Source organism: Microtus ochrogaster, chromosome 16, assembly GCF_000317375.1.
Source record: "Microtus ochrogaster isolate Prairie Vole_2 chromosome 16, MicOch1.0, whole genome shotgun sequence".
Taxonomy (NCBI): Eukaryota; Metazoa; Chordata; class Mammalia; order Rodentia; family Cricetidae; genus Microtus; species Microtus ochrogaster.
In genome coordinates this window covers 46,974,638-47,000,865 of record NC_022018.1, presented here as the reverse complement: position 1 = coordinate 47,000,865, position 26,228 = coordinate 46,974,638, and the positions used below count along the sequence as shown (strand labels likewise).

Below are 26,228 nucleotides of genomic sequence, written 5' to 3'. Positions count from 1 at the left end.
TGTAGACCAGGCTGGCCTCGAACTCCCAGAGATCCACCTGCCTCTGCCTCCCAAGTGCTGGGATTAAAGGCGTGCGCCACCACCGCCCGGCTCCACCCCTCTTAATGTTCCCTCTTTTCTAGTTTTTTTTTTCCTGTAGGATGAACAGATGTGCTCTTCTTTAGAAATGAAACAGAACAAAACAACCACCACAGAAGCTGTCTTAAGCCCTCTTCCGGCCCCCACCACCTGATTGCTCTTGGCTGCCAGAAGCCTCCTGAAAAGGTGGTCCTGACTTGATGCCGCCACAACCTATCCACGGCTCAGCTTCAGTCCACAGCCCTCTACCACACTGGTTCTCAACTGGGGTGATGCTACCTCTCAACACACATTTTTGAAGTTATTTCTGGTTGCCACGATTGGCAGCTGCTCTTGGTATCTGTTAGAAGAAGGCCATACGGATGCTAAATATCCCACAATGCATAGGTAAGCCCACCCACAAGGTTATCCAATCTAAAGCATGGCAGGACCAATGCCGAGAAATCTGTTCTGTTACTGCAGATCTTCTTAACTGAATGCAGGGGTCTTGAAAACATGGCAACAGTAAAGGTTTCTGAACCATTGCATCAATCACGCGAATGATCAGAAGTAGAGTGAAAATCAAATGTGTAGTTGGACATGTGACACATGCCTTTAATCCCAGTGCTCAGGAGGCAGAGAGAGAGGAATCTCTGAGTTTGAGGTCAGCTTGGTCCAGGATGGGCAGGGCTACACAGAGAAAGTCTGTCTTGAAAGACTTCCCCCCACCATGCAAACAAAACAAAACAAAAATACCAAATAAAACCAAAACAAATGCATAATGAACACAAGGTGTGTCTGTCAGTGTTCACACCTGTTGATCCTATATTACCACCACAGCCTTGCCTTCACATACATAATATACACATGTCACAGTGTGCACCGTGCTACACCTCTCGATGTCAACAAACACTGCCCGAAACACTTTAGCTTAGGATCGGCACTAGAGCATGCTGTGAGTTGCAGTGTCTTTTTGCAATATGCATGAAGTTCTCTGCTCTTATGGAAACACAGTGTTTCCTGGCAGACAATAAAACTTCTAATATTTCCCATCATCATTCTTTAGCATGTAAATATCAAATCATTATACCTCTGGATTCTATTATATCAGATAGACAAGCACACCCATCTCATTAGCACGCAAATTGGCTTCTTTTTAAATAAGTGGTAAATTATATGCCCACGGTAGAATTGTTTTGAAATACATTTCCTTATGATTACCAACAAATGACTTGTATACTAATCTCATATGCCAATGTACCTGGGATTGCATGCAAATTTCTTGAGTAGAAAGCAATTGGGATGGAAAACCATTGAGCAATCCTATTCTATTGAATCAGCTCTTAGTAAGGTCATTGATGACTTTATCGCCTCATCCTGTGGCCTCACGCTACCTTTCTCTGTCATGTGACACTTCTGACCAGAGAGGCTCCTGTGCAGCTACTTTCTTCCCTTTGCTTTCAGAAGTCTCCGGCCTTCCTCTTCCAACGCCTAATTCCTGTTCCACGAGCAAGGAACGCAGGACCGCGAGGGGTACACCCACACTCTGAGACAATGGGGATGTTCTTTCGGGAATTCACCAAGGCCAGCTGGCCTGAGTCGGAAAAAGCATGGGATAAAACTGGACTTGCTGAACATAGCGGACAATGAGGACTACTGAGATCTCAAGAACAATGGCAATGGGTTTTTGATCCTACTGCACATACTGGCTTTGGGGGAGCCTAGGCAGTTTGGATGCTCAACTTACTAGACCTGAATGGAGGTGGGCGGTCCTTGGACTTCCCACAGGTCAGGGAAACCTGATGGCTCTTCAAGCTGATGAGGGAGAGGGACTTGATCGGGGGAGGGGGAGGGAAATGGGAGGCGGTGGCGGGGAGGAGGCAGAAATCCTCAATAAATAAATAAATTAAAAAAAAAAAGTCTCCGGCCTTCCTCTTCCAACGCCTAATTCCTGCTCCTCCCCAGGTCGCAGGCATAACGGTATCTGCTCCTTGGGCAGAATTGTGCACACCCATGAGCTGCTCGGGTTTCCTACTCATCAGGGGCAGAGCCCGCCTAAGCGACTGTTCCTCCCTATGCCTCGATCTGCCCATCTCTGTGCACGGCAGCAAAGCATCCCCTCACTGCCAATCTTGGTGAGATTTCCGATGCCGAGAATGGTCAGGGCAGGCGAGAGGGAGAGGGAGGGCTAGAGCGTCGCCTTCCTCGGCTTTCCATGGCTTTCCACAGCTTTCCACGGGCTGGTACTGCATTAAAGATAGAAGCAAACTCATTCCAGCTATGCCCTGCAACCCCAGTGGCCCTAATGCCCCATCTGTCTTTCCCGCCTAGTCCACTGCGAAATAACCTGGCCGCACTTCCACGGATTTGGAAACCTGAGATGCTCGGACCCACTGAACAGGGCAAAAAGTTCCTCTGCTGTGCCATGGGTTTTAAAGATGATTTTACCCTTCCCGCTGAGGGTTTATGGGAGGATCTTGCATTGGGAACGCCTTAATGACACAGACGTTGTCTTATTTATGTGTTCACAGCACTTGTATACTGGCATACACGGGCGATCAGCAGAGTTTTAAAGATGATAGAAATCATTAATATCTAAGCTCCGGGGTTGTGCTTACAGGTATGAGTATGAACTCTGGGTTTGTATGGGAGCCCTTCTTGGTGCAAAAGGATTATTCTGAGAGGACCCATTCCTCTTTGCCTTTTTCTCAGCAAATGAAGCGAACATGTAACTTTATTTAGCATCGTCATATTCCTAGTGTATGTGTGATATGTGTGCGTGTGAGTGCATGAGTGTGCCGTGGCCCAGGAGTGCAGGTTGGAGGACGGCTATCAGGACTTGGCTCTCTCCTTACACTCTGGGCTGCCAGGATCGGAGTCAGGTTGCCTGGCTCGCGCAGCAGGGGTTTTTACACATGGGACCATGTCCCTGGCTTAGCCCAGTAACTCTTACTAGCATTGCACCACGCACCCGGTTTTGTCTTTCTCAGTTTTCTCTCACATTGTCATCCTGTCATGCTGGCTACCAGTGAGAGGGAGGGCAGATGCGAAGTAGGACTGGTACCATGCTTCGTCACCTGCTCCCATCACCCACTACCATCAGCTGGGACACGAGCCAGTAAGTCATGTCCCTGATTATACCTTCTGCATCCGAGTGCCTACCTGAGGCAGGCGGCATAGCGACATGGAGGCTACCTGCTGTGGAGAATGATGGGGGGACCAAAAGACTCTTTTAACAAACAAGAATAAAGCTCCAAGTATTTTTGGTAACTAGGAAAAGGCCCCCTCACCTGAAGAGATTAAATAGGTTGCAGTTAAGAGGGTATTTTCGGTTTCTGTTCTGGGAGCCATGACCCCAGGGTGAGGCCCTATATTGCACTCTGAGACAATAACTAGGAGGAACACTGTGGTAATGCCAATGGTGCTGAGGGGAAATTTGTTCTGGAATAAGGATAGGGCTGTGTGTGTTACTAGACATCAAAACTGTGAAAAACAGAACAGAACAGCAAGAAAGCTCGACAGCCTGCACAGTGGATGCTTCCAGTGTTATCGGGGCTGCTAGGCACAGCCCCACATCAATAGACAGGTGCCATGCTAACAGAAATTAAGATAGCTAACACAGTTACATAGAGAACACACTCATCTGAGCATGGCTGTTCTTTGGTTTGGTTTGGGTACATGTTCACTAAGTCATATTGTGTCCTTCAAATAAACTTTTTATTAGAGAATCATCTATTTACACTTTTATGCTTCTGCATAATTGAACATGCAGATGATTAAAATCAGTTGCATTATGGGACGAACACGCACAGTAGCAAAATGAATATATGATCGAATCTATCTATCAATCAAAATTGAGATCCACTCCAACTATAGCCCTTAGTAATAAGCACCTCTTTAGAGCCCATAAGAAGAGAACCCAGGCTGTGACCTGGGGTCCTAGAGTGCCCTTACTCAAGTGGCTGCTGTCAGTATTGACAAGGCATCTTTCCTGTGCTGTATTTTGTTCCCATAGAGGCCACCTTGCTACTTTTGCACATCTATGTGGCCCCTTGTCTTCAATTCTTTGGATAAGAGGCCAAGAGCAGGAAACATCCAGTCTAGACCCTGGTCATTGTAATAGTTTGGGTGTCATGCTTTTGCTGTCTCCTAGACCACAGCATGAAAAGTCTCATTGCTCTCCTCTCTCCTGAACCTTGACTCCACAATTTTAGATTTTCATTCTCAATGAAACAATAACCTTGCGGCCCCAAAGGCCAAAACAAACAGTTATTAACCTTTAATTGCTTTCCTGTGGCCTGACACTCTTTCAGAAAACACGTTACATACAAATGTTATTTGATAAAAAGACTCCCTTTTCCCATTTGTGTGTGTGTGTGGGGGGGGAAGCATGAGAATTTTCAGTAATGTCTAACAATCTTAATCTTCATTTCTTACCTTTGAAAGTGTATTTCTTAGCCAAGCATGGTGGTACATGCTTGTAATCCAGGACCTGGGAGCCTGAGGCAGATGAATTATGAGCTTACGACCTGCTTGGGCACATAAGTGAGGCTTTTCTTCAAAACCAAGCCAAACCAAACCAGCTTCCTTAATTCTAGGAAGCTGAGGGTAGATAGAATGTTAATGACGGAACGGGCCTACATATTCACAAGTGGAAAGGAGCTGTTCATATGGGGAAAGGAAGGAGGCCAAGAATAGAAAAACTATGCCAGAAACGGTGGTGCATGCCTGTAATCCCGGCACTCAGGAGCGGAGGCAGGGGGCTTAGGACCTCAAAGTCATCCTTGACTACATAGCGATTTTGAGGCTAGCCCGGCCTGCCTGGGATCCTGTCTTTCAGAAAAGGAAGCATGAAGAGTGTTTTGGAAACTTTGAGATAGAGTTCATTCATAAAGAACATGTAAGCGACATGTGTGAAGGTCCGATATTGAACCCATTACTTTGTCTGCTAACTTTAAAATGAATAAAAATGAGACCGGGACATGTAAATAATTTCTCTTGGTTTATCTAACGGACAAAGAGCTCCCTTGAGAGCGGAGATGGCCGCTCTTCATGCTTCATACAGGCCTGTCAGCCCGCCAGACTCCCTTCCTTCCCTTTTCATTTCCCCACCCTGTGGTCATATCAAACAACACATATGTCGCATGTACCCTTGCTCTTTCCCATGTGTACTTTAGCCCTTGAGGGCCAGATGGAGTGACAGACCGGAGCAGCTGAACCGCCCCACTGAGCAGCAAGGGGAGACTTGGGCCGATTCCATGAACAGCCCTGTGCCCACGACTGTCACATCCTTCACAGGAAGCGCCAGCCATGCCAACTCCTGAGGTGTGACGCACACACACACCACCTTCCCAGTGACGGTGTCACACGTTCCCCAGTCAAGGCAGCCATCTCCTCCTCTCAGGATAATGATGACTGGGGCCCCTGTGCCGACCTGACGTGTCCTTAACAGAGGTCACCCAGAGGCCGAGGCAAGGTGGCAATCGGAAGCCTCCACACAGCAGGCAGGAATGTCTGACCACTCCACGCTGAAGCCACCCTCCCCAGCTGACCATCATCAACAGGAGAGACTTGCATACTGAGTCAGAGCCTGTGAGCTCCAGAGCTGAAGGAGACTATCCTCAGGGTCTCATGTATCCGCTGCAGACAGGTGTGTGTATGTGTGTGCGTGTACGTTCTTGCACAACCTGCACGGCTAAAACAATCATTTCCCGTCACTCAGGAAATGCAGAAAGCTTCTCTCTCACGGCAGGTCAAGGCGCATCCTGGCCACTGTCTATGCCTTGAAATTGGTTGCAGCTGTTGCTGTCAGTGCCCTTCACACCCAGCTTCTGTCTCAGTGGTCCAGAGGTTAGAGCTCTGAGGCCAGCTCCATGTTCACTCAGGGGGGTCATGGTCTAGAACTGGAGTTTGGCTTCTGAGCCAAGTTACCTCAATCTCCATCTTTTCCTGCTAGAAACACAGGGTGAGGATCATCTATTGGTGACAGACTCGGTCTGTGTGGCAAGGCTGGTTCCTGCTCGTGTAAGGACCACGTTCCTCTGCTAAACCAGACGCACCTCCTCCATCCATCTTCACACTCACACTTCTGAGCTGGCGGGTACCTGGTTGTCCTTGGAGCAGTTTTCTAATTATTCAGGCAATTAAAAAAATGAACTCGATCGCTTCCATAATTTCTATGCTCCATGGTGTTTCAGAGATAGATGGGAACTGGTAAGTTATGAATGGGATAATTCTGGTGATTAGAGAAAGGAAGACAAAGAAATCCGCATGCGTGTAGAGATAAATAGAATTTTCTCCTTTACTGTAGGTCTTTTAAGCGGATTCGCTTCTTAAATGGATCCAGTATGAACACTGTGAGGTCAAGGCTAGCTTCTCGCAATATCTTTAGTCTACATCCCTAATAGTGTCATCTATTTCTCTCTCTCTTCAAAGCATGCTTTGGGCTTTGGAGACCACATGGTCTCCAGTGCACATACTCCACTTGCCACTATAGTGTGGAAACAGACATAGCCAAAGGAGAAATGAAACGTGTGATTGTCTTCCAGCAAAGGTTTCTTGACAAAGGCGATGTGGGGACATAGATTTGGCACATGGGTTGTAATTCATGAGCTCCCAGGTCAAAGGGAGACACAGAAGCTGGGAAACTATCTCCTTGAAGCCTCAGCTCCGGAGAGCAACCACAGAAGCCACAACAGCTTACTTGAGGCCAATTGTTTTGGTTCCCCAATGCAAAGTGAGGTGCACAGCTGCTGGGCAATTATGGTGGTAGTTTCTAAGCCCCATCGAAAAGGTGCCTCCTGCTGGGTCCTTCACATAGGATTGAGAAGGTTGAGCATGGCCAAAGAGAAAGGAGCAACAGTGGTTGTGTGAGCCTTTCCCAACCCTATAGACATAGGTGACAACACAGGATGGAAACTTTGGTTCGCATCCTTTTCCCGCATCATCCACAAAGACAGCATCTGGAAGATGCTATGCTCTCACGCCCTGGCTTTTCTCATTTGTCCTGCACACTGTTCTGATCATGGAGTACTTCTCACACCCTGTGCTGGGTGTCACCTCCCAGTGTGACGTGCAGTCTTTGGCTCCTTGCTTGCACATTGGCCCAGAGGAAGACTAGCTACCTGGTGACTGTGCAGTCAGAGGAGAGCTGTCGGGGTGTGGCTGCAGCTGTGAGCTCCTCCCCTGGGGGCAGCTAAAGGATTGGGTTATGGTGGGTTGCCTTGGCTACAAACTGGCCTTTCAGGGATGGCTTAGCTCCTCTAGCCGCGCGTCCTTTGCCTTAGGACTTGGCTGTTGACAAAACAAAGGTGACGGAGAAGCACACAGAAGTCTCAGGTTTTCTTCTTAAGTCCAGTTGGCTCCTCTAACAGCGCATTTGAAAACCGTACATCAGTGAAAAGCTTAACGTTCAGAAGCGCTTCACAGTCTTACAAGTAGCTCGGTCCTAGCGTACTCATGATGCCGATTTATACTTTAGTTGACATCTACGGCAATGTAAAGCTTTAAAAAAAGACTTTTTTGTTTGTATGCATGAGTGTATGTTGTGTGTGTGTGTGTATGTCTGTGTGTGTATATGTGTATTAATGTATACAAAGATGCCAGTGTCCAAGGAGATCGGAAGAGGATGTCATTGCCAGGAGCTAGAATTCCAGGTATGTGTGAGTAGCCTGATGTGGGTGTGGAAACTGAACTCAGGTCCTCTCTAACCAACCACTAAGCTGTCTTTCCGGTCCAGCGTTATTTATTATATGTTGGTTTGTTTTGACTTCTAGAGGCAGCCTTATTGTATCTTTGCTCAGATGAAGTTCTACACATTTGCGGTTGCCTTCTGGGGACTATCTGAGCACAACCCAGCATGCACTGCTCCTGAACCTCACGCTGTGTGATGAGAATCAGACCTCTCAGGCAATGGCCCCTGACGGGGATGCTGATTAAGGGCTATGAACCGAGAAAGCAGGCAGAGGGAGAGCAGGGACAGGTGCAATGGGGTAGCGGCTGTCAGGTTGAGCTGCTGTGATAGGGTGGGCTTTAGAACCAACCTGCCACCATGTTTCCCGCTAAGCAATGGTAGTGCTAACTAACCTAAGCACAGAGACAAGGCACTGACCAGGCTTCTCAGGGAAGAATGTGCAGGTGGCAGGCTCATGGGTTCAGTCAAATCTGGCCAGGGCAGTGGTTCATGATGTCTCAGTGACATATTTTGTCTTGGCATCTTCTAAGAGGGAACTTGGTGACAGGCAAAACAAGGAAGATAATAATAAACAAAAGAAGGGTAGAATTTATGGGAGGCAAACCTCTTTTCACTACACTGATTACTGCCAATGCCCACAATGTATCTGTAGGCCAATTCCTCTCAAAGGCGTCAAAGAGCCTTTGCATTTTGAAAAAAAAAAAACCCTATTGTTTTAATACTTCAATGGGTCACATTTCCTAAAATAAAAGTCTGCTCACTTAGACTTCAAAGAATTTGCTTTGTAGAATTCCAGGGAAAGCCATTTCTAATCATTTTTTATCTTTGGATGCTTTTCTATTTCTCTTGTTTATATATATTTTTTCTAAACATTGCTATTTAGCTTGGCGTACACACTCTCAAGGTTATTATAAAAATCCTGGCATTCTAGGAGGAATGAAATGAACATAATGTAGACAGATAAAATGAATCGCTCCCATTAGCATTTTGTGTGAGATGTGGGCCTTTTGCCAGGGAACAAAATTGCACGGGGATACATGAGAAAGAACCAAGGTGCCAAATTTCAGCTGCATCCAGTTCTGCCATCTAAACACTCAGTGCTACGTGCAAGCTCTGTTGCCGTTGCTGGGAAAAAATCATTCCCATTAAACTCAAAGCCAGCCTTGGTGAGTGACAGAGAAAGAAAGGACACTACAACCCTCTGTGGTGACAGGAAACGCCCTCCCCCCAAACCTCCAGCAAAGAATTCTGTTTTGGGTTTTTTGATACAAAGTCTCGCTATGTTTAGCCTTGGCTGTCCTGGAACTTGCTATGTAGACCAGACTGGTCTTAAACTCACAGAAGTTTGCTTAAAGGTGTGCACCATTCAGTCTGGTCAACAAAGAATTGTTTTTGCCAAGACAGGGTTTCTCTGTGTAGTACTGGATGTCCTGGAACTCACTCTGTAGACCAGGCTGGCCTCGAACTCACAGAGTTCTGACTGCCTCTACCTCCCGAACGCTGGGATTAAAAGCGTACGCCACCAGCAGCAGCTAAAAAGTTCTTAATACATACAAATGAACAGGTATTACTTATCTTATAGAAGACAAAATCACTAGCATGGGCCACTTCAAATGAAGGTACCAGGTGGAGAATCCTCTAGTGACCTTGACCTTTAAAGTTATTATTATGCTTTCTTCCCCTGTAGTGTTGGGGACTGAACCCAAGACTTTGGGTTTGTGAGGTAACCACTCTATTAGTAAGCTGAACACTTGGATCTGGCCTTCACAAGTATTCTAGTGATTTTTCTCCCTTTATAAGGGTTAGTGTCTGACTCAGCTGGGACAACCCACTAGCAATCTACTTGAGGAGATGTTGTTCACTTACGCATTTATTTTATGTGTTTCGGCTAAACAAGATCTGGTAAATGTGCCTGGGAGAGCGTACACTGTGAAGAGTTCAAGGAATTGCTTTTTAACAGGTCTTTGCTTACAAGAAATAGTTCCTTTTTCCTTCCTTTAATCTTACTACTGTGTGAACTTTGTCAGAAGCATGACTTATGCAAGCCTTGGTTTTAGCTGTAAAATGAAGCGTATTAGATACAGTAGCAAACATTAGTTTTAAAATGCTATAATCCTATCATTCTATCAGATACGGAAGAAGCCTTCAAAGAAATTGACCAGTAGTCGTCTACAATGCATAGGCACAGCCTCACAGAGGCAACCTTTCAGAATGGACTGGTCTGACGGCTTCAAACTAGGTGTCTGGCAGGGTTGCCTGGCATGCCTCAGCGTCCTCAGCACTTGGGAGATGGAGGCAATGGGTCTTGATTTCTAGACCAGCCTGGGAAGTCAGTCTTGATATGCGGTCAGCTAGAACAGAGTATTCAAGACCGGCTCCGACTCCAAAGCCCTGGACTGGTCTTTTCACCGTCACTGTTTCCCTCCTGGGTCTGGGTGCTTTGGAATTAGCTTGTTAAAATGCACGTTTTCGACCCTCCTTGCCTTTTCGATTCTAAGTTTGGGGTAAGCCTGAGACTATCCATTTCTAGCAAGTTCTCAGGGAAGGCTGATATCACCGGCCCAAGGACCATGCTGCAGGGACCATGACACTGGACATCTTGCACTACACAGGCACATGTGACTTAACTGAGCCCTACTGTCGGGGCTCTGGAGCTTCCTGTTCGTGAAGGACAGTGTGATCCCATACACTACAAAGCTCATTGAAGCACTGGAGGGAAACAGTGTTTTACTTTCTTTTTGCTGTCTTGTTCCTCTTTCTTGAACGCCACCACCCGACAGGGTACCTACTAAGTCATAGGTGCCTGGGAAGAAAATTTTAACTTCCAATTTGCTCTAACAGATAAACCAGAAAACAGTGGACCTAGGGATTGGGAGGTGCCTTTCTTCACTGTGGATGGTGTCTAAGATCCATTAGCACAGTTTCCTCATATAGAGAGTGAGAGTTCTGGTGTCAGCCACCTTATAGAGGTCTGATGAGGAAGATCAGATAAGATATTGATTAGGGCACACCGGGGCAACAACAAAAGGTTTTCAAGCCATACATCTCCAGAACCAGAACCCCGAGAGTTGTCTCTGCATGTGGACTGATCTTACTTTTATCTAGCCATGTAGTTGAAGGGTCAGAGGTTTTCCTTCCTGCTATGTGCTAAGGTGAAGAATAAGTAAGAAAGATTGCCGACTGATAAGAGAGATCAGCTCAACAGTGTTTGGGAGAAAAAAAGAATTGAGAACTAATGCAGGTTATAATGGCTAGTCTTAGAAGATTCCCCTTAACCCATCTCCAGAGAAGTCTTGAAAATGAGACCAGAAAAACAGCCCAGAGGAGTCTACCAGTCTTTTTGGTCTGAAGTCAAGTGCAGTGGTGTGCCCCTCAACCTGTGTACCCCAAATTTCAAATGTGGCTGGAATAACCAGACATTAAAACAATAAAGCCATGAAACTGAAGAAGAGAAGACCCACAATCTCCAGGAATGGCCCCTTTCTTCTGAAAACCTTGCAGTTTTGAAACACAGCTCCATCTGTTCTCAGTGGTCAGAGACAGCTCTTCGGCAGCCCACTCTGACCGCATCACTGAAAAATGCACAGGCTACTGGGGCAGCTGTGGAGCACAGCTGCAGAGTTCCAGTGCTTGACAGAGATGCGGCTTTGTTCCCCACCATCCTGGGTATGGCTTGCAGACGACTGCCCTCCTCCTGGGACACAGTCATACAGACAGACACACTTGCAAACGGGTACACATGCGTGCACACACAGGCAGTCGAGAATCTACCCTACCAACAGCCACCAGATCGATCTTTACCATATGCGTCTCAATAAGAAGCTGTAGGGGAAGGGAAGGAGAAGGCAAGCATCTCCACAAGGCTTTGGGGTGTTTACCCACCATGGGTCCTGGGATAGACATCACCCAGCTCTCCACGCCAGAACCTTTATGTGCTAGGTGCTTTTTGTCAACTTGACAAACTAGAGTCACTAGGGAAGTAAGAATCTTGACTGAAGAATGCCTCTATTAGATTTGGCCTCTGGGCATGTCTTTTGTGACATTTCCTTGATAAATGATTAATGTGGGAAGGACCAGTCCACTGTGGGCAGTGCCACTCCTGGGCAGGTGGTCCTGGGCTGTCTAAGAAAGAAGGCTGAGCAAGCCATGAGTAGCAAGCCAGTAAGCAGTGTTCCTCCATGGTCTCTGTATCAGAAGACCTTAGAGCTGGAGTTGTGGGAGGTTGGGACTTGCTATGTGGGTGCTGGGAACTGAGTCTTGGTCCTCACCAAGGGCAGCCCATGCTCTCAACACCGAGTCACCTCCCCAGGCTGAGGTCCATGTGCTGTTAATGCAAATGCTGCACAATAAAACACTGCCGTCGAGTCAAGCTCATGCCGATGTGCTCCCCTCGTGAAGAGTAACCATGGTGACGGGCCTCTCAGGTTCCTAAGAGGTCTCGGAATCCATGGACCACGTCTACCCAGTACAAGTCAGTCCCATCCGGCACATCTAGTACAAACTAGCCCCACCCAGGCTGTGTGAATCTAACGGTGCCCCGTTCCCAGTCCTCCCTTGCTCCTTGAAGCACATCCTCTTTCTTGCCACCTCCACAGCCAAAATAACTACGACAAAGATGCTGATGATGAAGAGGGCACAAGGATGAACGCTCCGGGCCTTCAAGGGAACAAGTGTAATACTTACGGGTCTATTGTCCTCCCTTCTTCCTCCCAAGTGGGATTCACAGTGGTGTGTACCCAGGGACACTAAGTTCAAGCTGAACTGAAGCCATAGACCCTCCTATTTTTAGAAAGTGTTTCTGCCACAGAAGAAATTATCTAGCCTAGGGTGCTGATAGCTCACACCTAGCATTCATCCTTAGGCCCCAGGCGACACATTGTTTGCCACTTTGGAGGTAGGTGCTGGAGTGTAGGATTTATAGCATCAATTTTACCAGATGATAAACACCATGAATGTTGCATTTAGAAGTTGGGGTTGCTGTATTTTATGGCCTGGGCTCTGAGCATAAAAAATGAGTTTCAATTTTCTCCCTTGAATACTGCATCATGACTTAAAGGCACATGAGCTTTAGTATGGATTATTTTATATGCTGCTTATGGTGAAGATACAGAAGACTGTCTGGAGCATAAACCAGAGATCTGGGATGCCTTGTAGATGGGATATTATTCAATCTTAAATAGGAGAGAAATGGCGAGGCTTCATGCAGAAAACCAGATAACTGTTTTCCCATCTCCCATATCTGGTTTGCCGGGCCCCTTTGCAAACACAAAGAAGGCAGCTCCTCAGGTCATGACAGTGAGCCCTTATGAAGCAGTTTTCAGGGAGAAATGAACTTTTCCCATAGGGTGCTAAATCTGCCTTGACCCTTGGTGCTCAGTGCTTACTTCTATGGCTTTGGTAGAGATTTAAGCTGTCACCACCGGGAAGAGCTCTAAGTCCAGCTCCTAACTCCTGGGCTGGTGAGAGGCAAGGATCAGAGAGCAGCGCGGCTCTGCCAGCCGACATCTTTATCTAACGTACACGCCTCCAGCTGACACCTGCCACTGTCCTCAGACTCGTCTGACTGAATCCCTGAAGCACAGCAAGTTAGAAGTGATATTGTTTTCAGGAACGTGGACTGACATCCTTAGGATGACTTTCAACAAAGAATACCCAGGTCAGTCTGCACCCTTCACATGTTGAAATTGCTACAGATGCACATACAAACAGGCTATGTTTGCATTCCTGACACAGGCTATTCTTGTGTAGTCACCACATAAACATGGTAATGGATTCAGAGGCCTTGTGGATACTAGGCAAATAGAACATAGCTGCCAGGTCCAAGATTGAAACCAAGTGGTCCAGGGCTGAGATAGGGATCTCGGGCTAAGTTCAGGCTACAGAAATACCATTTGGATAGCCATGGGGCGGAGAAATGTCTGCCACTGGCCATGGCTAAAGATTTGGTTCCCCTCTGGTAGTATTGTTGGAGATACTGAGAGACAATGGTACCGCTGAGAGGTGGATCTTAGTGGGAGGTTCTCAGGTCATTTAGGGTGTGCCTTTAAGGAGAACTATGGGACAATTCCTTTTTCTATTCTCTATGGCTGCCATGAGGGGAGAAGCTTTGCTTTCCCATGTGCTCTCTGCTTTGGCGAGCCTTCCATCGTGTGCCACCAGAGCCAGTGCTCCTGGGCCAATGGACCACAGTCTGAAAACTCAAAACAAATCATTTTGTCATCTTATTAGCTCAGGAATTTTTCTTGTAGTAGTGAAAAACTGACTAAAACCTGGCATTTTTATCTTCATAGTTCACATTTTTTCTTTTAGAAGAGACAACAAAATAGCCTTTCATTTCTTCAATACAACAGGAGGCTTCATCTCAATAGCGAGGGCTCCTTAATGTAAGGGGCTTTTCAGCCACCCTAGCTCCAACTCTCCCTGCTGACCATCTTGTAACTGCCTGCTTCCCTTCTATACAATATCTCTCTGTCCTCACATGCACTTGAGGTCATGGTCCCTTTTCTAGAGCTGTTTTATGCTTCCCTAAGTATCCCTGAGATGAATTCTGTGTTCTACCAACTTAGATGTTGAAGCCCTAAGCCTCAGAACCTTGGAGAATAAAACCAAGGTCTTCTATAGAGGGAGCTGGTTCTGCACAAGGCTATTAGGATAGGTTCTAGTCCAACACAGCTTCTGTCCTTTTACAGATGAAAGCCCACCTACGGAGAATGCCACGTGGAACTGAAGGCAGAGATGGCTGTAAAAACAAAATCAAGGAACTGCCCCAAATTTCCAGCACACTAGTGGACGTGGGTTGAGTAGGGGAGAGAGGAATGGAAGCCGGCAGAGCCACGGGCTTCCCTTACCCTGCAGTCAGCCTGCAGGAGTCAATCCAGCTTACTCTCAGACTGCCAATCTCCAGAGCTGGGGACAATATGTTTCTACTGTGTAAACTACTCAACTGGAGACACCTTGTCACAGCACCTCCAGCAAACAGGTGCTCCTCATGGCTTAAACCGAGCCAGCGTCTTCCTTTGATCACGGGAAAGATAAACAGGCAAAGGTCTCTAGCAGGGGCCATGTTCAGTGCAGGGAAAGGATCCTATAAGGAGAAAGCCCCTTTCCAAACTCAAACATTCCCCATTCCCAGAGCTTCTAACACAGGTGTGTCCAGTTACAAGTATGGCCTCTCTGTGTCTCCTGATACTCTGGTTGGTGCTGAAAAAACTTCTGGTCAACCATGATGGCAATGAAGCAGACAGTGGATCTCTAAATGGGCGGTGGTGTTTTTTGTTGTTAAAAATTTACATTTATTGTGTGCGTGTCGGGGGCAGGGGACATGCCGAGGTATGTAGAAGGAGATATAAGAAGGCAGTTTGTGGGAGACAGCTCTCTCCTTCAACAACGTGGGTCCTCGGGATTGAATTCAGGTTGTCAAACTTAGCAACAATCGCCTTCACATGCTGAGCCATTCCGCTGACCTTGAGGAGGTATTTTAAGCGAGAAGAGAGAGGCAGAATGTTCTAGCCCTCATCTACTGCCAAGATGGACGTGGAATAGACACTCCTGTGGTTACTGTGAGGCCCCTTGCTTTCCGACTCTTCACAGGTTTCTCTCCCCATCCGATCCAAATGGCACGGATGACCATGAGCAAGGCTAAGTCTGTGGATTCTCTGTTGGCAGAGCTGGAATGCTGGCAGTCCCCCAAGGGCCTGGGGGCACTGGATTTTTGTGGCCAGAGTCAGTTCATGTTTCAGTGGTTTAGGTCCTTTGTTCCTGACAACCCCACTTGGCAGTGGTCCCGAAAGTAGTCATCTCAATCAATGAGCCCCCCCAAACTAGAAACAGAAGGGAAGAAACATGCTATCTCTTTCTCAGGGGACCACTCTGACAGGGCATCCTACCTATGAACTTTAAGAAGCTTGGCTCTATGTCTCATTTTTTTTTATGGTAATGTTCTTGAAGTGTTAAATTAGATTCAAAGTTAAAAAAAATTGAGTCGTGGGAATGGAGCATCATGTCAGTGAGGAGATGAAGAAAAGCTGGTTCTTGAAGAAAATATAACAGCTAAGATTTCACAGTCAAGGTGACCTCTTCCTAGGGATCAAGTTCCAAGCTCCCTAGAAGACACCCAGGGAGAACGTAGCATGAACTTCCACACGGGGGTTGGTCTTGGTTGGAGGGAGGGAATGTCCCGAGGTCTCTATAGTCACTTGACTAGGGACTACTGGGGTGAAAAGTATTGCTCACATGGCTTGGATAAGAGACCCATAGACCAATGGGTTTTAAACATTCTTATCAATATCTTATCAAGTCTCAGCATGTCCCCTGCATGTGCCATCTATGTATGTATGTATGTATGTATGTATAAATGTATATATTCATGTATCTATCTACCTAGCTAGCTAATTAGATAGGATCGAATATAGCCTAGGTTAGCTTTGAACTTGCTATGTAGTCAAGGATGATACTTTGAACTTCTGATCTTCCTACCTCCAGGCCTCCATCTCCTAAGAGCTGGGATTCCAAGTGTGTGGCCACCATGCATGACTGTGTGTATACTATCCATTTATGGTAACAATTAAACAGGAACTACTTCATGAATGTGCCAAGCCATTAAAATGAGGTATAAATGGAGAAACTGAAAATAAGGAAATAACAGAAATAGAAGTTCTACTGTCTCTCTCCCATGCTCCAGGTGACAGGCTTGTTCACGCCTGCCCTTGTTGCACTATCCTGGAACCCTGAGCATCTACAATGCGTACCTTCTCGTCCGTGGTCCCATCTCTAACTTCTCCAGCCCTGGCTGACTCAGTCACTTATCATCAAAGGAATCCTGATGATTTCTCGACTGAGTCAGGAACGGTTGCTCCAAAGTGCCTGCAAGGCAATGCTACCGGAAGTTGCACTGGTGACTTTCCTTAGCCCCAGGACAAGATGCCTGACAGAAGCAGCTAAGGGGAGGAAGGGTTTCACTGGCTCCAAACTACAGGCAGGGAAGCACGGCTGAGGTCGTGGTTGAGGGTCTCTACCTTGGAACTCGTCCCATTGTGGGACTCCTCCCACCTCAGTGGAGCAGGAAGCACAGAGATGTAGCTGGAACTAGGCTATGACCCTCAGCAACCCATTCCCTACAGCTAGGTCCCACCCACTCTAAGCCTTCTGCAACATTCCTAAATAGCACGCCACCTGGAGACCAAGAATTCAAACACTCGTGTCTGAAGGGGATACTTTACACTCAAACCCTAACGAGAGAATAATAATCATGCTTTTTAGGTAGACACTGTACTTCCAGCCTGGAAGGTTCTGCAGAAACTGACTCACAGCACTCGGTTCACTGTCCCTCAGTTATTTTTGGGTTGTTGCACTTTTTTTCTTATGCTATTAAAACCATCAGGCTATAATAAGCTTCCTTTCCTGCTCATCTTATGAGACAAACACCATGGTTGGTCTTCAGTGGCTCTCATAAGTTCCCAGCAGTATTTATGTTTTGGAAAGGAAGAAGTGTTGGAAGAAGGAGAATGTCTTGGACAAAGGTTTGAATACGGAGAACTTTCCAAACACGGACAGCCATGTCTCTTGCCCTTCTGAGTTTTATGATCAGAGTATTATGGTGGGATGTGGCTGTGTGAAAGGCTGGGTACAGTTTCTCCTTGGGAAGATGATCTCTCTCTCTCTCTCTCTCTCTCTCTCTCTCTCTCTCTCTCTCTCTCTCTCACACACACACACACACACACACACACACACACACACACAGAGGTAGTAAGATAGCAAGTGCATAAGAAGATGTATATATGTCGTTCTCATGTTTTTTGTTCTCCACATTAGAATATTGTGTTATACAAGGCCAAATCTTATCAGCGTTGACTATTTCACACATCCCTGTATCATTACTACAACACCATCCAGGAAGAAACCAAGTTAATTATGAGAAAGAAGCTATATATAGTAATATGCAGTAATGGAAAAGTAACCAAGACAGTAACTAAAGTTCTCTAAGCCTGATGTCCTCAACTGTAAACTGAGCATTAACAGGCCTATTTTACAGGGAATTCAAAGAAAAATGATTTAATATATGTAATAGGAAATACTTAGAAGCATGCCCAGATAGCAAGCATTTAATAAATGTTACCCATTAATATGTAAAGTTAGACTTAGATGACAAACCTACCACAAGAGTTTAAGATATTACTACAATACAAAGCTACACCTATGTCTTTAATAACCATACATACAACATTCAAAAAGCATCCTAGAGTAGCAATGAGGCATCACTACCAAACATTTGACTGCATAACAGAAGAGTGTGTTTGTTGTCTCCATAGTTAACCAAACCACAACTCCTTAATACAGTCCTCCCCCTTCTAACCCTTGAATCAAGGGAACTCTCCAAGATTTGACTTATTGAAGGGGAGAGAGACTACAAGCAATCTTAGGGACAAAATAAGATGCTATCCACCGGCTTTGTAAGTAAGTTGCTAAGAGACACCAATGAGCAGGCTGGAGATGGAGGCTGTGTATGTCTACTGTAGCCACAGAGCCTATCCTGGGGTCAGCAGGGCAGGAGGGCTGCTTTCCTACCTGGTGAGCTTGGTGCCAATCTGCTGTCTGAGCTCCAACCTCTCCTCATCGGTCTGTCTGGGGAGGATGTTCTTCTCCTCCAGCTCTCGCTTGGAGGGCCTGTTGCTGAGTTTGATGGCTAAGGAGTCCTTCCTGCAGACCTTCATGGCCAGAGAGCCTGTGGGAGGGAGATATCAGTCAATTAACAGAGACATCCATCCGCCTGGATGCCCATGAGGCCAAGCAAGGTGGGCTAGGAAGCAAAAGGCGGAAAGATAGACGCTAAGGGCTTAATACCCAAGAACACTGAAGTCCGAGTTCCTAGCACTGCTGCCGCTTGAACGTCAGTCACCTCACACAGCGTGGGACACATTGGGAGGGAAGGGCAGCCTGTGACTGGGTCTCTCCCTTCAGAAATCCCCAGCATGTGGCAACATCACAAAGGGGGACAGGACCTCCTTGCTGTGTGGTGGCGGGAGAGAAGAGGAGCAGGGATGACAGGGGTCTCAGCAGCTAGGAAAGACCTCACAGAGGAGGGCAGCTGCCAGGGCACAGGACATGCCCACAGGGGGCAGGCTTGCGGGAATCCATATCTGCATATGGTCACTGGTGACATGGACGCTAGGAACCCTCAGGAGATAGACAAGAGCAGTTACCCAGAGTTCAGGACGTACAGAAGGAGGCGTGAATAACGCTGTGTGGTCAAGGTGGGGCCACTTGGGGTGAGAGCAGGGTTGGAGATTGGGATTTGAGCAACAGTCTGGGATTGCTCTTTTTTTCGAACACCTAGGTTTCTGAGCACCCAGGTCTGCTATACACCTGTGGCTTCAACTAGATGATTTTGCACGTTATTGAGCAGCAGGAGGTATTTTTGTGTGTTAAAGGCGAAGTGGCAGTCAAGAGGTTGGTACTGTCATTCAGCTGGTGGAGACCCTGGAACCTGCTATTCACACCGCAATGCTCAGGGCCACCCTTCACAGCAGAGGGTGATGTGATCCCAAAAGCCAACAGAGCTAAGCTGAGAAGCTCTGGCACAGAATCTTCTACTCTCAGGCAATCGACTTGGCGGCTGCCTCCTTCCACTGGTGGGTGTTTGCGGCCTCTGAGAGCATCTCTATGGTTCTTCCTTTCCCAACATCTCCATTTACCAGTAAAATGGGACCATGTTGATGCCCCGAGAATGTTTTAAGATAGAAATATGAGAACACGATCTTAGCTCATTGTTGGGAACACACTATATAGTCAACAAACAGCAGCTGTTATGATAAATTCACTTTTATTAGCTCCAAGTCAGCTATAGCTATCCTAACACCATTAAATCTGTTATTTATGGCCGGAGTGATAGATTAGCAACTTGCTTCCTCTATTTCTTAAAATAGTTAAAGGTCTCCAACAGAGAGTTTAAATTCAGGTTTTCTAAAGTTGATGCAAGGTGGACTTGAACTTGAATATGTCAAATACACAGTGGCTAGGTTTACACACATGGAACAGATTTTCCAGCTCTCCCTCCCCCGATCCCTTGTTGTTTGAAATCAACCAAGACAGGTAGGAGGCAATACAGTAGTGGTGTAATGTGTATAGCTATGAAGCTGGATGGGTGATAGTTATTCTCTCTCTTACTATTGCTAAGGAAGCGGGGCCTTAAGAGATCACTTGAGCTGTCCTGCTAGGGCTCAGGTAAGAGCAGATATTTAGGCAGCCATTCTGCGCTGTGTTTACGGTACCATGCTCCCCCCGCCCGCCCCCCCCCCATGGAACGTCTGCCCACACGTACTGGTGTACAATGAAGCATCGTCGTCATCCTCCTCCTCCTCTTCCTCCTCCTCCCGGGCGTACAGGCAGGATGAGTCTTCATAGTCGGACTCATGAGGCACATTCTCTTTATTGTCGTCGCATTCGATCACAACGGTTGGCACTTGTCTTATTTCCGGAAGGCCCATGGGTCCTGCTTTTGTGACACTGTCGCTCGAGTGCAAACCAGAGCTGTGGTAAGAAGTGGAACAGGGGACTCGCTGCTCGGAGCTGCGTAAAGAGAAAACAAAGGGAATTCACCTTGGCCAACGCGTTTCGTTCAGGCTTTGGAGCTGCTTTAAAGTTCAGCTGTCCCACTCTCGGAGGCAAAGCTATACCTATTGCCCAACCTATAGCTTGTCCTTGTAGGACAGAACTTTCCTGATGGAGGCAGTAGCCTGGAATAAGAACCCTGGATGCATGGTGCTGGTGCTGGTGCTAGGTGCACAACAATTTATAGCCACTGGGTGGCGCGCTTTGAACCAGTTAAAGCAAAGCTCCTCTGCAACCCACCCTCATCCTAACTGGAGTAAGGATTAACTTGATCTCAAGTGAGCTGGTAAGTGAGGATCTAGCTTTTAAAACCTATGTAGAGCAAGGCACCCCTCCATCAGAAATGGACTATGAAAAGCCAGTTCATGTGCTAGGGATAAATTATGGTCCCATTGCCAGTGGCCTCACAGACTGCCCAAGCCACATAACTGTTACCCTCATTCGGGGGGCCTAGTTTGGTCCTATGCAGGTTCTCCCGCTGTCAGTCCAGAGTCAGTGAGCTCACACCAGCTAGGGTCAGCTGTCTCTGTGGGTGTCCCCATCATGGTCTTGACCCCATTGCTCATATTATAGCTCCTCCCACTCTTGGACTAAACTCCGGGAGCTCGGCCCAGTGGATCCCCGCACCTGCTTCCATCAGCTACTGGATGAGGATTCTATGATGACAATTAGGGTAGCTATCAATCTGACCACTGGGGAAGGCCAATTCAAGCATCCTCTCCTCTATTGCTTGCGGTCTTAGCTGGGGTCTCAATACAGTGGGCAGGGGCTTGGTCCTGCCTCAACTTGATATGCCAGACTTTGTTGACTCCCCATGGGAAATAATACCTTTTCTGAGGAGTGGATGGGAGTGGAGAAGGGGAGGTGGGAGGAGGGGAGGGAGGGGGAGCTGTGGTTGGTGTGCAAAATGAAAAAAAACTTTTAAATTTAAAACAAAAGCAACATAGAGCAGAGGCAGAACTGAGAGTGGAGCATGGTTTGAAATGGTCCAGATGAGATGTAGAGGAAGAGGAGAGCTGGGAGGTAGAGTAAAAGCCTGAGTCCTGTACTGGGACATCAAGGTGGACACGGTCACGGGCCACCTAGAGGAAGGTCAGGGTCCAGCAGACAGTCACAGGGAACGTTAGCCTAACTTCCTGCCCCACCCCTTGGCCGGTTTTGTAAGAATGATGCTCTCAAAACCAATGCAGATTTAATACATTTTCAAATAAAAGGATGCCTAAAGCATCCACTATTAGACAATTGGAAAATATACGTCTTTGCAGTGTCCGGATAGAAGCTTTGTGAAGATCTCAAAGCAACTTAGAGTCCTTCTGTATGAAGCCCAGCAAAAATAATGGGAATATGGAGGTTGGAACATGTCATTGTTTCTTTCTTTCCATCCTCCCTCTTTCTCCCTCCCTCCTTCCCTCCACTTTCTTCTCCTACTCTTTTTGTCTAGCATTGGGGATTGAACCCAAGACCTCACATATGCTGGTCCTCTACCGCGGACACACATCCCTGGCTCAGGTAAAACTTTTGTTCCTTTTTAGTATCATCAACAATAGAACTTGTATGCAATTGTAAGGATTTCTGATTATGGGAAACAATATACTTTTATATCACAAAGTATTTGACATTCATAAACAAATAGATTGTGAAGGTATATCAAAGCTTTACGCTAAAATATTTCATCCTACAGGAATCTTACCACGCTGTAAGAAAACACGTGTTTCCTTTGAAGCTTTCAATTATGTTTTAAGTTATTGCTGTGTCTCATTTAAATTCAATTAACTTCCTTCCTTTCACTGCTTCCAAAGGGCGGCTTTTCTCTTTGTATTTTCCACATAAGTCTTCAGTGACACAAATGGGAAATCCAGTTAACACCACATGAGCTACGATGTGCAAGGCAATGGACTAAATCAGCTTAAAAACAACAATTACTCAATGGGACAAGAATCATGTATTTACAAAATGTGTAGTGTTTTATTAGAGATTAGTAGTTTGAGATGGCCCATTTCCCGGCTAATCACAGAGAAACAGCAGAGGGAGCAGGAGGTAGGTAGAACACATGATAGCTGGTCTCCAGGGAGACAAATACAATGTTTAACCCCAAAGTGGACTGAGTGGGCACCTTCCTGCCTTGCCCTCCAAGGCAGCATTCCCTATGGAGCAAAGACAGTAGCTAAATTCCAGCTGTGCCTAGGTATCTTTCTTGGGTGTCATGAGGTGTGGGGGGCTAGTGGCAGAGACGAAAATGTAATTCTGTGACTTGTGTTTTGTTTCACCCTTGCCTTCTCTCTGCTTTCGTAATTCAATTAGCATGGTTCCTAAAAGGCACAGAGCTCAGGATAGACATCTGGGAGTTAGGGATGGGAAGCCGATAACAGGTGTTCTTGTTTGGTGTGAAGAAATGTTGGAAGCAAGAAAACAAGAATGCCTTAAGGCAGGCAGCTCCAAAGCGAACGCAAAAGGAAGAAGAAAAGGGAATAAAGGAAACTCAACCTTGGAGGCGGTGTGGTGGTTTGAATGAGGATGGCCCCCATAGGTTGTATGTTTGAATACTTGGTCCCTCGTTGGTAGAGCTGGTCGGAAGGATTAGGAAGCATGGCCTTATTTGAGGAGGTGTGGCCCTGGGAATGGACTCTGAGATTTCAAGAGTTCATCCCATCCCCACTTAGCTCCCTCTCTGGCTCCAGCTTGTGGATAATGACGTGAGCTCTCAGCTTTTGTTCCAGTGCCGTGCCAGCCTGCCCGCTTGCCTACTGGCCGGTTGCTATGCTTCCTGCCATCATGGCCATAGATTGTAACCCTGTGGAACTGCTAAGTCCTAACTGCAAGTTGCCTTGGTCAAGGTATCTCTTCACAGCCATAGAAAAGTGACTAAGACGGGTGGGGTCTGAGATAAAGAAGGGGGCTGTGATTTCTGTGCGATCAGGAATAGAGCAGGATTCCACAGGAGGAAACCTAGCTGCATGGATGAGTGTAAAGAATTACTCTACCAGCGTTGCAAAATAGGGACCCCCGTATAGGTGTTTAACAACTGCCTCAAAGAGACATTACAAACCCAGCTGGAAACTGATACTGGCAGGTTTCCTTCCTAAAGCATCTTTCTACCTATCGTGTTCTAGAATGCCTGTTTGCAAAAGCAGGAATAATGTTTTCCAGGAATCTGTAAGAATCCATCAAAATGTCTGGGCATATTTTGCTAATCAATATCCATGCTGGGGGTGGGGAATACTGTTTACCACTGTGATCTTAGCACTTGGGAAACGGAGGCAGGAAGAGCGAGAGCTCCAAACTCACCTGGGCTACACAGTGAGAGCCTGTCTCCATAAATTATCTGCTGAATTGTGTACTGATTATCTACTGAATGCCAAGCATATGCCAGGAAAGGGTGCTGAGAGGAAGACAAAACCTGTGGAGAATCTTGGGAGGGCAAGAGGAGAAGGACGTGAGAGGAAAGGAGGCTAGAAGGGCATCATGGGACTCCTCCCGGGGGAATCAAGGCTGAGATCTGAGTCTCTATTTTCCCCATTTTCTCTCTTCTTAATATTGGGCAAGCTATTCAGTGTCTGAGTCTCAACTTTCTCAAGTGCAAAATTGTGTAAATCATGCTTTTTGGGGTGGTCGTGCTAGCTGACCCTGTTAACATGGCCTTAAATGAGAGCCCCCGCCCCCCTCCCCGTTAATTACAGAAACGATGTTCCAGAAGATTTCAAAACATACTCAGTGTGTCCACTCTCCAGACATGATGGGGAAATTTTCAAAAAAGCTCATGTGAACTTTGATTCCCAAGTCTTCAAAAGCAGCAACACAAATGGAAGATGCGGTTAGCAGAGTGTGAGCCAGCCCATCCATGGCCAAGAGACAGATCCAGGAAGTGCAGCATCGAACTGACGTGGCCTTCTGAATGTTGCCCTAAAGGAAGCCTAGGGGCGTGGCAGTCTCGGTTGGTTTATATGATAGAGTTGCTCCATAGATTTGTTTTAAGTCAAGATGTCCATTGCCAAGGAGGAGTAAAACCCATATTTTCACTGAGCCTTTCTTCTCCCCACCTATGTATCTATGCAAAGCTCACAACAGCTACCCAGTCGGTGCTGTTGTTCTACAACACATTCCTAGCTCATCTTCATTTCTCCCCTTCCCATTTATCATTTATTACTTGTCTCCAGAAATACCTTGCCTATGTTCACAGGAGATCCCTCAGCTGTAAAAATTATAAGCATCTATCCGCCTACCATCTTTCCCTCTGTTGTGGTTAGGCTATGGAGCCCCTCCTCTAGAAGTTAAAAGCTTAGTGTCTGTCTCAAGCAGAGTTCAGAGGTGGGCTTCAGGGTAAGTGACTGGATTGTGAAGGCTCCACCTTCATCAGTGGTCTGGTCTACCGTAGACTCAGTCTGCAGGGCCTGCCTATTGGGCGATTGTGGAACTGTGGAAGGTGGGGTGTATGTGGATGAAGCGGGGACCTGGGAGAGTATCTTTGAAAGCTCTCTTGCCCTAGTCCCTTCCTGGCTGCCATTCTCTCTGCTCTCAGGTTGCTATTAAGTCAACACTGTCTGCCCCATGTTCACACCCCTGTGATGTTCGGCGTTGTCTCCACTCTCAGCCATGAGTTCAGTCCACCATGAACCAAAACTTTTAACACTGGACCACAGTGTGTGCTCCCTTAAACTGTATACTAGCTACTTTTCCCATCATGATGACAAAATACTTGATAAAAACAGCTTAACGGAGGGAGCACATATTCTGGGCTCCTGGCTTCAGAGGGTTTAGTCTGTTCATGGTTTCTTGGCCTCATCTGCTTGGGTAGGACATCACAGGGGTGGAGAGATTAGCAGAGGAGAGGAACTCATTTTATGGATGACTGGCAATGGGAGAGACAGAGACAGAGAGATACAGAGAAAGACGAGATAGACAGACGGAAATTGATTTTGAATGGGGAGGGGGAACGAATGAATATGGATATATAAACACATGGCTAGCTTCTTCCCTTCCTCTTTATGCTTAGTTCTTAGCCAACAGGATAATTTAACTGATCTGCAAGGTGGGCCTTTCCCCATCAGCCAATCCTCTCTGGAAACCCCGTTACAGACACATCATAGGTCTGCCCACTCAGTCATCTAGACGATTCTAAAACCAGGCCCAGTCGACAATGAAGGGAACCATCAGAAACATTCCCCCCAGGTATCTGTCAATAACAAAAGATCTGCCTAGCACTTTCTCTCTCCAAGGGTGTGGGCTCCGTGATGACCAGGGGCCACATTTTACTGATGTTTGTGACTGGTGGCTAGCACCATGCCAGAAACAAATTGAACACCTAGTAGTTGATTATAGCTTCTGCAGAATAAAAGAAACATGGGCTTACTAGATATTTGGGTGCACTTGTATGTGGTTGATATACATACTCGAAGGGTATTAATTAAGAGATTTTTCTGTGATTCTTAGGAGGTCATCTACTGGTCTACTGTGAGGCTCTGAGTATCACAGGTTGGTTAGCACCTTTATCAATGGGTTAGATAAAGACAGAAACAGAATTCTCACCACATAAGGGAAAGAACTGTACAGAGAGATTAACATTTTGAACAAGACAATTCTTTGCATTGGGAACTGTCCTGAGCACTGTGGAAGATCTACTATTGCCTCTGGCTTCTACCCACTGGATCTTGTTACAGCCTCAAGAGGATGGAAAGGAAAGTATGCTCCCAAGGAGAATATGCACCTCAATTACTGTGCTCACTTTAGTAGGGATCCTGCCTGATCCCAAGGCTTGACTGTATAGTTTGTGATTCTCTTGGTAACCATTGTCAAGGAAGATTTTTCAGGTCAAAAAATACGAAAGCATCCAAGTGATGGTACGTGCTTATAAACCCAGAATGCGTAAGTCTGAAGC

General features: G+C 46.6%; 1 protein-coding gene across 6 annotated transcripts in view; it reads right to left on the bottom strand.

The window, feature by feature from the left end:
* Phactr1 (phosphatase and actin regulator 1) overlaps nt 1–26,228 on the bottom strand; it is a 431,785-nt gene that overhangs the window by 18,984 nt on the left and 386,573 nt on the right. For all 6 annotated transcript variants that reach the window (XM_026782882.1, XM_026782884.1, XM_026782883.1 and 3 more), the window contains 2 exons: nt 20,067–20,314; nt 18,314–18,470 (listed from right to left, as the gene is read on the bottom strand). In XM_026782882.1, the coding sequence (XP_026638683.1) occupies nt 18,314–18,470; nt 20,067–20,314 (405 nt within the window). The remainder of the gene's footprint in view (nt 1–18,313; nt 18,471–20,066; nt 20,315–26,228) is intronic.